Raw genomic sequence first — 16,675 nt, 5'->3', positions numbered from 1 at the left:
CGCGTTGGGTTCCGGTTCCGTGTTTCCACGTGTTTTACCAGCTGTCTAAAAAAGTGCATTTTATTGACATCTAGTGACTTTTATTAGTATTTTTTCGCTGCTGGTAAACCACGTGAAAACACGGGACCGGGACACAACGCATGGTTATTTTAATCGTGTGTTTACACGGCTCCAGGATACAAAAAAAGCACAATAAAGGGAATGAGACCCTGTATATGTGCGAACATTGCAATGTGGCTCTCCATAAAGGCCAATGTTGGCAGTTGTTTCTACCTTGAGCGATCTGGGTGTTTTATTCGATTCAAAATTATTATTTCAAGAGCACATTATTAAAATATCTAACAAAGCTGTAAAATTATTAGGATTTATACTTAGAACCGGAAAAGATTTTGATAATATAAACACATTAAAATATCTTTACACATCTCTAGTTAGAAGCCAACTAGATTATAATTCTCCAATATGGTCACCTTATCAAATCACTTTTTCAGATTCTCTCCCTCAGGTGAGAAAATTTTAAGATGGGTTTTTCTACTAATCAATTAAATTGTAACAAAATTTTAGACTCTTTAAAATTAACTAAATTGCAAGAACGAAGAACATCGACCGATCTTACGACTTTATATAAAATAATAAAACCAATGTTTGATACCCCTGATCTACTGAAATTGATTTCATTCTATGTACCACCTAGGTTAAGCAGAACATCTACAATATTTTATTGCCAAAATTCTCGAACGGTAGCTCAATATAACTCACCTTTTAGTAGATTACAGAATACCGGGAATGAATATGCATCACATTTTGATATATTTAGTTTATCTCTGCCTAACTTAAAAAATAAAGTGACCAACATATTTTTTTTAAAAAGAGCAAATCATCTTCGGAAGATTGGGTTGGAATAGTTATAATTTAATTGATTAATGTATTTTGTCATTGTATAATTTCTTTAAAATATATATGTATTTCAGTAATTAATGGTTCGGCGGTGGTTCGGTCATGTGGAGCGAATGAATGATGAAAGAACGGCTAAAAAGATTTATGATGCGAATGTGTCTGGTTGTAGAAGTCGAGGAAGGCCGAGAAAGACATGGCATGATCAAGTACAACAAATTCTTGAAAGTGGTCATGTGAAAAGTCGGAATAATCGACGTGCGTGCATTAGAAGATGTATGAATGTGAAGGAAGCAAAGGAAGTGTGCCAGGACAGAGTGGTGTGGCGTTCTATCCTCTCTGCCTACCCCTCTGGGGAAATGGCGTGATGGTTAGTTAGTTAGTTAGTTAGTAATTAATAATGTGTACAGTACGAGTATTTTAATATTTCATACTCGATTTTTTAAATATTTTTATTTTTAAGCACTCTTTATACCACATATATGTAAATGGCAGAAATGCCGTATATAAATAAACAAATAAAAAAAAACTATCATACAAAAATGACTTATTAAGTTGTTTCAAATAAATATGAGAAGTTTCGATTGATTTTTCGATTGATTTTTGTATAATTATGACACTTTTAAGAAACCCCTCACAAAGCATAAAATTTCATAAAAATGGGCCGGGCACAGGGTAAATTCTATGTGTATTTCGCCGGTGCCAAAGTGTTAAAGGAGTTGCCTACAATTTTTTTTATTTTAATCTCTCATTTTTGCATGTGTAATGACTACACAGTACTGAAACGCTTAGATTTTATTAGCACGGAAAGGAAAGAGGGACGCCTTAATATGTAAAATCACATTTTTGATTGTTATGTAAGAGTTAATACAACTACGTATGTTTTTTTTTTTAGTTTGTTTTATTAATAATAAATCATAAATCGTTATGTGTACCTACACCGCAAGACAAATAAAATTACGAGTTTACCTGCTACCGCGCCCCTTGACTTTACTGAACCCTTTTTCTAAGAAATCCTTTATCGATACCTCTTTCTTTTGTTTAATAAATTAAGGACACTATGTGTCACCTTTCTACAATATTTACATTTTAAAATGTCTCAACAGTCTTGTTTTACCCGCGTTTGAGTGAACATAACACAACAATCATGGAAAGTGCAAAGCAAATGTCGATTGCGATAAAATCCAAAATAATCACATTGTCGCAAGAAAACATATCTAATTGTGAAATATCTCGTCGAGTTGGGTATTCAGAAGGTGCAGTGAGGTTTTTATTTAAAAAAATCCAAGAAACTGGATCCATAGAACGGAAAAAAGGAAGCGGACGGGGGCGCGTGACATCTGCCCGAGATGATCGCTTAATAAAAAAAATTGTTATGCGCGATCGATTTTTAACGGCACCTGAAATACACGCAGAGGTGCAGTCTACCAGCACATCAACATTTTCAGTAAAAACAGTGTCCAGGCGGCTGTTGGAGCATGGTTTCCAAGCACGGAGTCCCGCAAAGAAACCATTACTCACGGACAAAATGAAGAAGGCTAGACTGGATTGGGCGAAAGAGCACCAGAATTGGACCTTGGAAGATTGGCAAAATGTTGTTTTCTCTGATGAATCAAAATTCAACCTTTTTGGTCCAGACGGCAGAAAGATAGTTCGACGAAAACGTGGGGAAAGATATCATCCGTCGTGCGTCACTCGAACCGTTAAACATTCACCCTACGTGATGATTTGGGGGTGCATGACAGCATACGGTTTAGGACCTCTAAATTTTGTACAGGGTACGATGAATGCCATTCAGTACAAAAAAGTGTTAAAAAAACATATTATTCCAACAATCGAGGACATTACGCAGTATACCGCGGACCCAATTTTTCAGGACGATTCTGCGCCGTGCCATAGAGCCCGCACTGTGAGTACAAATATATATATTTTTAAATGCATTTTGTGACCACATGATAAATAATTTATTGTTTTTTTATAGATCAATGAATTCAAGGAGAAAATTGGCTTAAAATCGTTGACGTGGCCCGGGAATAGCCCTGATTTGAACCCGATAGAAAATTTATGGGCGATTATGAAAAAAAAAGTCGGGAAAAAAAAATCAAAAAACATTGAGGAATTAAAAAAAAACTTAATTCAAGTTTGGGAAGAAGAAATAACATCAGAAATTTTAGATTCGCTTTACGCTTCTCTAAATAATAGAATTTTACATGTTATAAAAAATAAAGGTGAATTCACTAAGTACTAAATATTTTTAAATGTTATAAATATGTTTAAATGTAAAATACTTTAATTTAAAATAAAGCGATAAGAACCTACTTCTTAAATATGAATTAAAAAATAACATGTCTTTTATTATTCCATCACAAACACTCGACCATAAATGAACCGTTATGGGTCTCTAAGGTTCGGGTAATCTGATACCTGATATATAATGGCAATTTCTAAGTACAATTCATGAGTAAGATTTTTTATTTTAACCTTGAAATAACGAGTAGTCATCACATATGTCAAACTATTGTGTAAAAAAACTAATTAAATATCAAGAATAATTCATTATATGTCAATTTTAGTTTTTTTTGAGAACTCGTAAATTTATTTGTCTTGCGGTGTACTTAAGAAACATTTTTGCGATGAATCGATGCTTTCAATATTTACCAACAAACACTTTTCGATAACACAATCAGGCAGATCTTTTAATATTAGATTCAAAGAACATAAAAGTGCGTTTATTAAACAAAAACCTTAAAAATCCCAATTTGCAAAACACCTCATAAATAAAAAACATAATTTGACAAACAAAAATAAACCTGAACCATTACACATAGAAAATAAAGGCTATAGACTCAATCTGTTAGAACAGCTAGAAATAATAAAAAATGACGATAACCCTGCTAATATACTTATAAATGAACAGTTACACCTAGTTAATTCATATTTACTTAATATTTTCAAAAAATAAAAACTTAATTATTTATAATTGTAATCTTGTAATTGTAAATTTGTTATTCCATACTATGTACGAGTATAATATTTTTTTAAATTATATACCCACTAAATATATAAATACTTGTCATGTTCCCAATAAATGAAATTAAAATGAAATAATATTATAAAATCTGAATGTATTTTTACCTTAGTTGACATTAAACATGAATGAAAGCCGTGTAAAACACCGATGTAGAGTTTCAACAATAATTTTCAAAATAAACCTGTATAAATGAAATCAATATTTTTATAATTATTATATTAATTTAAAAGTCATACCCTTACAAATATAATGGAAGGTTTTTCCCCAATATAACCAAAATATTCCTCAAATATACTCAGTATACCCTAATTTAATTTTAATAACTCTACTTATTTTGGCTTGTATAGAAATCCACAAACATAAAATAGCAATAATTTTTAGTATATAAAGAAACTTAGTAAATATTTAAATTAGTTTGTTTGAAAATGTCCTAACAAGACGAAACGCGTCACAATATACCCTTTGTTTATTTTATAAAAAATAAAGTAGAATCATAATCCAATAAACTTGTTTTATTTTGGATACATTACCAAATTAAACATTGTAAAACATCGATGATATTATTTCAATAAAATATTTTATTAGTTTACTAGAAAACTTTTCCGTTTTTGAAAAAAACGTTACGTCAAATAGTGTTTTATATTATTTTGAAAGTGCCAGAACCTCTGGAGTACCTACATATGTATTCATCTACCCTCTCGTTAAGGGGTTTGAAATATCAGCCTTCAGCCCGCGGGCTCAAAAAACACACATAGTAAAAAAATATGTCTTCCTTCCTTTAAAACGCTTCTTGACATTCTTCTGTTTGTCTTCCTGTCAACATTCCGTGCATCTGTGCGTACTCGTATAATATGTTCCAACTCTGAAAATATTCATACTATTTGCTGAAAATAGATTTCCCGTCGTAATTTCGAGATTTCAGTGTCTTGTTATCTGCACACCGTGATAGTTTAATGTATCTGTGTTGTGTCACTGTAAGGTATTTTTAGTTTTTTTTCCTACATCATTATGTAAACTTTATTTCTATGTATTTGTATTCGACCGTGTCTGATTTTATTTGTTTTTTTTCTCATAAAATACGTTTTTCAACTGCGAAGATTTCAACGTTATGTTTTTTTGTTCTACGTGCTGTATGTTAAGTTTATTTATGTTTGATTTACATTGTAAAAGACTTCTCTCGTACTTGTTTAGTTTTGGAAGGGATGCACGGTGAATAAATCATCCCTTTTAGAATGTGGTTGAATGACAAAAAGTATTTTTTTTTGTATAATTTCTTTGAGTTTTAGCTTTCATTTGTAATGTCGTGGTTTATACTGGTTCCGTATTTGACGCCGGTAAAATCATCATCATCATTCCCTTTCCGCACTTAATGGTGCATAGGGCACTGCATCGGTACACCAATCGCAGTGTATCTTGATATTTTTTTTGTTACGTGAGGGTAAAATGACCAGTCTTACGCTTCAAGTGCCAGTCCAAGGACTGTGGAATATTATTTATTCATATTTTTCGCTTACAAACTATAATTAATAATAAAAATAATGTGACCTCACTGGGGTTACCCGTGCCGAGGACACTTAACAATATACTTTTTTGAAATTACATTTAAAAATAAACAAAGAAGACTAACTTAAAAAATAAAGATAATTAACAAATATTCAGACAGTTTTAAAAACGAGGTATTTATTTACATCTACATTATTTATATTACACACAATGAAAATAACTAAAACCTAACATAAGCTATACACTTGTGGAGCAGTTGATTCAATGTTGGTATGGGCGAATGAGATAATCCATTTTACTTCTACCTAGCTCCACTATCCATTTTTTTATAGCCTTTTTAAATATTTTCTCGCTACTAATTGTTTTAATTATAGTGTGAAAACACCCTTTTAAATAAATATTTCATATCAACCATGTCGGGAATCGAACCCGAGACCTCTTGCATGGCAGGCAAACACGCTGACCATCTCACCACGAGGCCGACTAAGATCAGCGATAGTAATATAAAATTCATTACTCCATGTCCGCTCCCTAGTTGGAGCAAATGGTGTCGACGAAGACACTCCAAGCATCTATGTCGGCTGCCAGCCCCCGAGCATCATCCCAAGCCAGGTTCGCGTCCCGCAGTTCTGACTCGAACTGTCGACACACAGTCCGCAGTGGACGTCCAGGACGTCGAGAACCTGATGCCTTGTAAAGTAAGCAAGCGTGGTTAAGGCTCTCAGGAGGCATCTGTAGTACACGACCAAGCCAACCGTATCGCCTCCGCTTGATGACAGTTGTCCCTGGAGTTTGTTTGCTTCCCTTCTCGTATTACTTCATTATTTACCAAGTCAAACCACCGCACACTCAAGATTTTTCCGAGACATTTATTCTCGAAGCTCAGAATTTTGCCGTTTTGCCGTAGAGGAGAATAGGTTTTATGCAGGTATATAAAACTACGAAGTCGAAAATTTGGGAAGATTTGTTGACCTTTTTTACTGATTAGTCATTTGATATTTTATGTACCTACCTACCGGGCGCGAGCGGTGACTATAACTAAACTAATGCCCGTATTTAGAGACATAGCTGATGTCTAACTAGTACCAATGAATTTGTTGTCCTTCGAAAAGATTTTGCAAGTAGGTTTCTAATCTATGGATGTCTTCCCTTTTCAGAGCCGGGAGAGCTTGTCGTCCCATAACAGCGGCGGGGGCAGCGATGGCGACGCGGACGGCGACTGCGAGTGCGACAGCAGCGGGTCGGGCACGCCCGTCTCGGGGTCGGAGCGCGCGCCGTGCGACATCGGCCTCCTGGAGCGCCTGCTGAGAACACACCCCGTGTGGTTCCTGCCCGGCATACAGAGGGCGGGCGCCTTCCACCTGCTGCAGGGAAAAGAAGAAGGGGTAGGCATACAAAAAATTATATTATTCTACAAAATGTAGTGCAACTTAAAAATTACAAGAATGGATAATTTGAATGTAAAAAAAACAGACCTGCATTTTAGCTTCTAGAATATTTCTTTGCCATTTAGTATAATCGTGAAGTCCGCATTTTCATTAGTTTTTTTTAATGCCTAATAGTATCTAGTAAACTAATTTTCAAGGCACTCTCTTAATACCCATCCACAATTCCTATTTCTTCTCTAACTCATATTATAGTGTCCATCCATCAATTTCAGTTAGTCGTTTGTCATTAATTTATGTAAGCGGCTATTTTGTGCCATTTTTTTCTATATTCAAAATTGATTAAATTACCTTTTCTTTCATTAAGTGTAAATAAGTTTGTGTTTGTCCATTTAGTCAACATAGTGAGGTCTTTGTTTATGTCATTGTTAGTTAAAACGCCATTTTGATTTTTATAGAATAGTCAAATATTGTCGGCTTACTTTTTACTCACTTTGATGTCAATTCGCATGTTTTTATTTTTCCATATTATCTACCCAAACAAAACATTGTAGATTATCAAAACCTACCAAATTTTCTGGACAAGATTCTCATTTTATCATAATTTTATACTTCTCTTGTTCCAATACTGATTTGTTAATTTGATTTCAGAATTTCGTTGTTCGTCAATCGAGCCAAACAGACACGATGGCTCTCAGCGTGCGATTGCCCCTTCACGCAGGACCGTACATCGAACATTATCTCATTCACGCTTCCAGTGGAAGGATAGGCTTGGAGACCTCTCAAAATAAGTTCGACAACATACCTGACCTCGTGGCTCATTACTCCCAGTGCTGGTACGTACCAACATTCTCATCGAGGAAATTTAGAGGTTTAAAAAAAAAATTGTTAGCCTATTAAACGAGCCAAAGTTAAAAAAATAAATATTATGTATCGTATTATCATAGCTATGATTTTTCAAAGTTTTGTAATTTTGAAATTACTCCGCCCGTGACGTCACAACGCTGCCCTAGTTCTTGTATGTTCAATAGACCATTTTACAAAAGACATTTTATTTGTCTTTAAAGTCAAATAAGTCAAATCAGTAAGTGGAGATTGGCACTCAAAAAATTCTGAAAATATTATTTACTAAGGGAAAGAAGAATTATTATGTAGCTACATGGACGCGTAATAAGATAATGAAATAATAACTAAATTTTCTAAAAATAATCTATTGAACATACAAGAACTAGGGCAGCGACAAGTTGTCGTCGGTGAGTTGTGCTGCCATTTAAAAGTAAAGCCCCGTAGCTGTCAAAATACTCTAAACACTGAAAACAATCGATACCAAACCAGAAATCTATCACAACACATAACAAAGTTATAATTGATTGGTTGATTCACAAAAACCTGTCACGTAGTTCAAAATAGTTTATTTAATTATTTTTTTTCATATTTTTGAGAAACTTCGCCGTACAATTGAATGCTCTAATTTTCACTGCGTGTAAGATAATATTTTTATACTAAATTTCACGCAGCACTGAACTTCCTCATTCCTCAATGAAGAAGTTTAATTCTGAAATCTATCACAACAGATAGGGAAACATTAAAAAAAGGGAACCAGGGCCCGATTACAATGGGAACTATCGACTACCTATAAAGAAAAACCGATATTTGTGTACGAAAATGAGTACGTTTGCCTGAAAATTTTAAGTATTTTCGTCGGTAACCTATAATTGGACATGTTTAGAAGAAAAAGTAATATGGATATTCTGCTTTTCATACAGAAAACTTTATTTTACTTTGTAGATAAAATTAAAGATAAATGTTAACTTCCCATTGAAATCGGAGCCCTGGAAGTCTAGATATTTACAGGACTTATGAACTGCCATTGGCTGGTTTAAGTGGCCTCTTTACATACTGTGTAACATTCGCCATTCTTCGCCATTCTGCCTGCGTTTAAACATCCACATTTCCTAAACTATCTGTTGACTTTTGTGAAGTTAAAGAGCTGAAACCTTTATTGAACTTTATTTCACATACTAGGCCAGGGGTTGGTAAACTCATTAGTCAATATAGCCAAAGATCAGCATTACGACGATTAAGATTTCTTTAGGGAGCCAAATTTGTTTTCGTTAAACTGTTTCCTCTTCAAAGCCAACAAACCTTATTATGCAGTGAAAATCTCCGTATTTTCTCTCTGTTATCGAGTAAAAAAAAATTTTATTAGCGATGTATAGGATATTTTACGACAATTGTGTTGACAATCTTGATCACCAAATCCATTTCATTTGAAATTTTTCGCCTCTTGATGAATGGTGCAATGGTAAAAAAGTATCTCGTGATTAATTTTCGCTTCGAAAATAGAAAAAAGCCGTTCTCACTTCGGTCATAATTTTAGCTCCATATGTTTAAATTGAAATTATTTCATCAAGTTTAATATGACGCTTCTCCATGCATTCGATTACAGTATTTGCAATATCCTCAATAATTCAAAAGGCAATAGTTCTAGAAGTTCTTTTATAGAACCTGCAGAATAAATCATTTGAACAAAAAGTGTAACTTGCTCTAAATTTTCTTTCTATACCGGGTTTAAGATAGTAGTGTATTATTTATAAAAGCACATTAGAAACGGTTGCTTGCCAATAATCAAACCAACTTACTTTTTCCAATAAAGAATGTTCAGTAAATCGGGTGTAGATCAAAATTCGTTATTGCTTTTTCAATTAAATTCAATTCACTTTATTTAAAAAAATAACATGTACATAACAAACTAAAATATAAAGCTTACATATTATAACAAGAAAAAAAAATTCATTAAAGAGACTTCTGTCAAAGTAGTAGGAGAATGCTGCTCCGGAAAACCCTTATGGATACATGGAACAGATCAACATCCAGAGCGATGTTGCTCAGCATAGCTGTAGCCCTTCCAACAGGCATAACTATCGGCAGGTTATTAGGTAATTATCAGGAACATAAAAACCAATGCTTCTCATAATCTCAGGATTATCGACCATACCGCGCAACAATCGATAAAAATTTGTAGTCAAATACACATTCCTTCTAGTCTCTAAACTGTTGTAGCCAACCATATCCTGGAGAAACTCGGTCGGGTAGAGCCAAAGATAATACCTGCACTCACTCATGTAGAGATATCTCACAAGCTTAAGCTTACAAGAGTCTGAAATATTTTGAATTGCCTGTTTCAGTGACGAGCTTCCTGTACAACTTGTCTTGCCTCGAGCACTGAGGGAAGCTAAAAACAGGCAGCAGCTGTCATCCTTGGCACTTCTCGGTCAGGAGTTCTGGAGATACCCCATGGCCAACCCCAAGCCCAATGGATTGATGCCCGAGACTCCTGGACAGAGTAAGGTGGTTCCAACTAATCAGCTCTGTGCACCAACCCCTATGTCACAGACTCCATCAGACACCAGCTCTAGTTTCAGCAGCTTCAGTGCAGGTAAGCAAAACTACAATTTACAATTTATTACATAATACAATTTCTCTAAAATTTATATATATTGTGTATATACCTAAGACAATTTGAACCTTATTGAGGTGGTTTAGCATTAAATATGAATAAATTTCGCTACCGGTGACATCAACGCCCTTACGAGAGTTTCCCCAATGCTACGTATTGTGTCTACCTACCTAAGACAATTTGAACGTTATTAAAGTGATTTAGCATTGAATATTAATAAATTTCGCTAACGGTGACATCAACGTCCTCATTGCGAGAAAACTTAAATCTATATTTAATGTTTTTAAATTAATTTAGATTTGAACAAAAATAGAATAGAAAATATTTCGTGTCCAGGCGGTTGAAGAATACAGTTCTGAGTGTGAAGTAAAACCAGAACCTTGGACGACCGTTTTCTACTCGATAGCTTCTCTCAATTTAAAATCCTGAAAATTAAATCTAGTGGAGATTAGTCCGCCTCGTGGTGTAGTGGATGGCGCTTTCGCCTACCAAGCTTGAGGTTCCAGGTTTGATTCCCGGGAAGGTCAATGAAATATGTATCAATTTAGAAGGTCTGCAATATTTCATGTTCCCTGGATGCCTACCGTACGTATTAGACTAATCACTTAAGCTGCATGTAGACAGGCGTCGTGGCGCAGTTGGTTAGACGGCTGACTGTGAAACTGGCGTCGCGGGTTCAATTCCCGCCACTTGCAAGAAAAAAAAATCCATGAAAGATTTTTTCCTCAATTGGTCTGGGTGCTGTGGTGAATTTTTCATTACCTCCTTCCATATCCCCTCTTTCCCATCTGCTGACCAGCCTCTAAATTAGAGGCTTATCGGGTTATTCCTTTTTAAAAAAAAGAACATCAATGTACGCTGTATTAAGTATACAAATGCAGTGCCCTATGCACCATCAGGTGTGTACAGGGGTATTATGATGATGATATTATTTTAGTTACTTACAATAAGTACATTATAAAGTATGTATTATGCAATTTCTAAGTCTATTTATACCAGTGAATTAATATGTGTTGGTATTCCAACTGTGTTTTATTATTTTGTGTACAAATTGTTTTATTTTGAGAAGAAACCAAAAAATATATAATAAACACTAAAATATATTCCTACCTGCTAGTTAAACGATTAGAAATAAACAAAAAGAATTCAAAATAGTTTTTTTTTTTTTATTGAAAATTAGATATAACCAAAGAATTATGAACAGTCCAGAAGGAGCGAAATATCACATTTAAGTACATCGGACTGTGTCCAAAATCCGCCCGCTTTGCTCCACTTTCGCCGGACGCGTTCGTGAAGTCGCCGCGTAATGTTGCCAGATAGAAAATAATATAATCATAACACAAATGTAAGGTAAAAAAAAAGCAATTAGTTAATTTCTCTTAAATTTTATTGTGCACCCGGAAACATTGATTGACACAACGGAGTAGATAAGTAACGGGACATTTAATAAGAGTAATTTAATTCATTAACTTCGAACTTAAAATATAAAACAATTATTTTTTTTACATAAAACGGATATTTTTGTATCATGTTAAATAATATTTTATGTTTTAAAGATAATGTCGGTCAAATGTCCACCACGGCGTTGTTTTAATCCGTGGTCCAATTTTCATTAGTTCTCTGATTAGATGAGCAAAGTAGGGTAAAAAAAAATACTACCCTAGCAACACTTAAGAAATGTCCATTTTGTTTTCTTTGGCAATCTGGCAGATGGAAGAATAATTCAATTTTTAAGTAATGCATGTGCTACTTACATATGCATTTGCTAATTACACTTGAAATGTGATACCATCCTGTTTCTTCAAGAAACCAGCAGTATTTCTACACTTTAAAACGACACAACACGGCATAGTTGAATTTAAATCGGGAGTTGCGTACTGAGCGACGTTTACAAAGAAACTAATGGGTCAAAACGTAAACCTACTCTTTTGAGAGTAGTTTAGTCGTCCTCTGTTTGATGCGCGTATGTGGCTTCTGGACTATTCTTAATTCTATGGATAAAACACTCAAATGTCTATTAAAATTGGCTATTTGAATTTCAAACTGACCAGCTTGTAATTTGTGATTCCTTTCCTTCCAAAGGTGTTCCAAGGACGCCTCACTTGGCAGATGGCGGCGATTCAAACATTGTACTTAACCTCACTCCTGTGGACAACTCATGCGGCAATCAGACAGGAGGGTGTGTCATGTCGACCTTCAAAGGAAACTCTTCACCACCGAATCTGTCCGTGTCCCGGGTCATGGGATCCGCCCACAACGATGGAAGTGCTTTCGTCCGAGCTCCGAGACCCACACCGCCTAACACTCTCAATCTCCTGTCAAGCACGGTAAGACGGCATTTTGTTAATAATTGCTTTAAAAATTAACTTACCCGCTTATTTTTGTTTGATATATTTTTGCACATATTCTTGGATATTTTTTAGTGCGCTATCCATAACACTGAATTCCTTAACTAGATGACTTCCTTTATGATAATTGGATATGAAAATTTTATGCTAAACTGAATTTTCAAATGATATTGCTTATTTGAAGTACCCATAAAATCAAAGCCAATGAAGAAGTTCAATTTTTTAAATTATTTTTTTTATTTGTTGTCATTTAATCATCGCTACGATTTTTGAAAGTTTTGTAATTTTTAAATTACTCCGCGCCTGACGTCACTAGTTGTCTTCTGTGAGTTGTCCTGATTGGTGGGTTGGCTTCCCGGAAATCGGAAATCCATCAAAACACTCCATCATGGTTGATTCAAAAGAACTAGTGATTTTATTTAAAATAGTTAATTTTTATACATTTTTTCACACAGTTTAGAGAAACCTGTAAAATTAAATGCTTTAATTTTTACCGCGTGTAAGAAAACATTTTTAATATCAAATTTCCTGTACCACTGAACTTCTTCATTGCACGAATAGGGTATTCTCACAAATCGGGAATTACATTGAAAATATGTTAAATATTTTATTCATGATTTTTGGGTGTGAAACCAACACATGCAAAACAGCTCGCAGTTGGCGTCACATCACTTTGACGTCACGCGTCATGCCCGCCGAGCGCGTCTATAACAAACGTTGCGTACACGTATGGCGAGGAAACGTAATACGTGGCCGCGTAATTTTGCCAAACCGCGAAAAATATATTATCATAACAAATATAAGATAATTTTTATATTATGTTACGTTTTACCACAAAAAAATATTTTGCTGACTGTATTATTTAAAAAATTAGATAGTTTTATTAGGCAAACGTAAAAAAAATATAAAGTCATTATTTAGTCATTTAAATTAATTATTCATTTTAATTTATCAATTTAATTAATCATTTAGCGATTAAATTAGTTAAAAAAAACAGCTGCTATTTTTTTATATTTTAACATATTCATCATACACTTCCAGGCACCCTGAAGTTGATGAGAGATAACAGTTCTGGGCAAGCCTATATTGAATTTACAATTCTGAATAAGTTTAATAAGTCTAAAATTTTTCTTCGATCGTTAAGTTTTAACATATTTAATGTTTTTAAGAAATAATCGTAGTTCAAAAACAAATGATTAATTCCAAGTTTAAAATAGTAAATAGTAATAGGTTAGTACCTATTTCAAAAGATTTCATGTAACCTACTAACAACTAAGCATGATCAATGATCATATAAAACATTCAAGCACCTTGTTTAATACCATGGCACTTGCTTTCCAACAAACTAGCAAAATACAAGGATCTAATCAAATTTTGAGTTCAATAATTATTAGTTTTTTTGTACATAATAAACATTACTTTAATCTGTTTATCGCATGTTCCATGTTGTATGAATAATCTTTTATCAATATTTCTTCTTTCACATCGCGTCAGTGCAAACTTCGCTTTTAATGTTATCTTTTGATGTTTTAACGCTGCTTTGTTGCTTCCAGGCTCACATAACACATCAGTCAAGTTCTGGCTTTCCTCAAACCCCTCTTCTTTCTTCTCAAAGTGGCAAAAATCTTCCTCCACCACCACCTCCACGGTGGGCCAAACCACCTTTCAATAACAATAACACCCCATGTAACGAAATACAAGCATTCAGTCCGACGGGGGGTAAGACCCAGATGTCTGCGGGGGCAAATATAACAGTTACCACAACTGTGACATTTAGTGTACATAACCAAAACAATCCACCTCTTGAGGACCTTCTATCTCCTAATAATGAGAGCGTCAAAAGTGACAGTTCCACTAACAACAATAACAGCTTTGACGATGGACATAACAGCGTATCTAGTCATCTTGGACAGGTGATTATCTCATTACCATTTATTTGTATGGGGAATAAACAGCATGCATCAATATTTAATATTAATAATTTATCATATAATACAATTATTGTATATTCCACGTGTAATAGTTTTACTAAAAATATTACAACTGATATTTTAAAGGTGAAGTAAACTCATTGCTTACACAACATTTTTGTAACCAGTATAATCCAAAATTATTTTTTTCCTGATTATTGATGTACAAAACAACCATGTTTAAATTACGAAAATAGCTCACAGGCTTAAAACATCCGATACAAAAGTTTGTATATTTTGTCAGTTAGTTCACTTTATCTGAAATGATCTCATTTTTCTGTTTAACGTATTGACATTTTAATTATAATAACAAAAATACTTATGTTGTTTTATTCCACTTTTTTTGTAATTTTTACCAGTGACCGGGTTTCGTCGTGACCGACATCGTTAGACTGGTGGGAGACTAATAAAATTTGCATTGTATGTATTATGGGAATGAAAGAGTTTAAATTCAAAAAACTCTCTTATTCTCATAATTATATAAAATCATGTTTTTACAACCCCTGCTTGCACTTGTGTATAACGTAGAAATTTGTTTAGTCTCACACGGGTTTCGTCGTGACCGACATCGTTAGACTGGTGGGAGACTAATAAAATTTGCATTGTATGTATTATGGGAATGAAAGAGTTTAAATTTAAAAAACTCTCTTATTCTCATAATTATATAAAATCATGTTTTTACAACCCCTGCTTGCACTTGTGTATAACGTAGAAATTTGTTTAGTCTCACGACGAAACCCAAACCCGGTCGCTGGTTAAAATTATAAACAAAAGTGCCATAAACCTACATATTTATTTTTAATAATGATAATTGAAATGCAGTTCCACCAAGAAATGTCAGTAGAAAAACTGGTTTTATTAGTATCGACATTTATTTAAATTTCAGATCAAAATTTTAATGTGAGATGAAATATTCAATTTAATAAAACAATTTAACAGCATCTTATTGTGTATAATTTTGGGATTAACTATCTAACCGACAATTAATTAGAACTAATTGAGTACTCTTGTTGTCTTTATTAACCATTGATAGTTGTGCCGTGTGATTGTAAAATTAAATCCCCTTTTCAGACATCCAAGAGGCTGTCTCCAGAAGGCGAGTGTATTAACATCGTACCTTCTCCACTCCAAAGTAGTTTAAGAAGACGACAGAATCAAGAACTATCGGCGCCATTGATTTCTCCGAGTCCTCAAACGACTCCGTTTTCTCCAGAGCCTATATTAAGCAGTTTCAATTCAAAGGGGGTGTTTTCCCCTACAAATCAAGTCGCTTCACCGAATGGTTCAAACTCAGTCACAAGTGGAATATTTTCTCCTAGTCAAATAAATTCTCCACTCTCGAATGCGACCATCTCGTCGAAGAGCGGAATGTTCTCTCCAAGTCAAGTTACGAGTCCCGCTTTGAATAAGAGTGAACTATTTTCTCCAATGAGCCGAAGTTCTCCGATATCGGGGAAAAGTTCTGTTTTCTCTCCCGTCTCCAACCAAACCAGTTTCACAAATAATTCCGCTTTTAATTCTCCTTTAATGGGAAAGGAGAGAGACTCTAGAATTTTATCCCCAAATACAAATACTGTCAGTACCACTACGTCAGGAAGATCCAGAAAGAGCAAACATTCCCACAGAAAGGAATCCAGACACTATCAGGTCAGTGTTATGACGAGATGTGTTAGTTATTTTCATATGTTATCTCCTCGCATGTTCTAATTTTGTGATGTGTTTGGTAAACTAACAAGTTTTGCTAATTTAATCAACCATCCACTTCAATTTTTAATATATATTTTATTTTTCTACTCTATTCATAAAGTAAAGCCTTATGGAAATACATATCTATTATTAAAAATACAATGAGAAAGATCAGTGATTTTTTTTATTTGTTAATAAACTATCGAACTAAGCCAAAAAAAATATTTCTATGTAGCATATTATCATATATTACAATAGAGATGAAGAACATTTAAAAGAAAGTAATATAGAAGTCTAGGCATCTACAGGGCTTATGACCTGTCGATAGCTGGTTTAAGTTGCCACTTTACACACTGTGTAACAATCACCATTTTGCCCATATTTTAATATCTATATTC

General features: G+C 34.1%; 1 protein-coding gene across 1 annotated transcript in view; it reads left to right on the top strand.

The window, feature by feature from the left end:
• The first annotated feature begins 462 nt into the window (after nt 1-462).
• The window catches only part of spri (Src homology 2 domain-containing protein sprint), a 68,823-nt gene continuing 52,610 nt past the window's right edge, over nt 463-16,675 (top strand). Inside the window, exons 1-8 of the mRNA XM_088243456.1 lie at nt 463-505; nt 5,964-6,040; nt 6,586-6,813; nt 7,465-7,649; nt 10,002-10,252; nt 12,356-12,600; nt 14,175-14,534; nt 15,663-16,238. Of these exons, the coding sequence (XP_088099582.1) occupies nt 463-505; nt 5,964-6,040; nt 6,586-6,813; nt 7,465-7,649; nt 10,002-10,252; nt 12,356-12,600; nt 14,175-14,534; nt 15,663-16,238 (1,965 nt within the window). The remainder of the gene's footprint in view (nt 506-5,963; nt 6,041-6,585; nt 6,814-7,464; nt 7,650-10,001; nt 10,253-12,355; nt 12,601-14,174; nt 14,535-15,662; nt 16,239-16,675) is intronic.

This window comes from Micrasema longulum, unplaced genomic scaffold (assembly GCF_059751315.1).
Source record: "Micrasema longulum isolate JH-2025_06_02 unplaced genomic scaffold, ASM5975131v1 h1tg000212l, whole genome shotgun sequence".
In the NCBI taxonomy this organism is placed as follows: domain Eukaryota; kingdom Metazoa; phylum Arthropoda; class Insecta; order Trichoptera; family Brachycentridae; genus Micrasema; species Micrasema longulum.
This window is presented reverse-complemented; position numbering and strand designations above follow the sequence as displayed.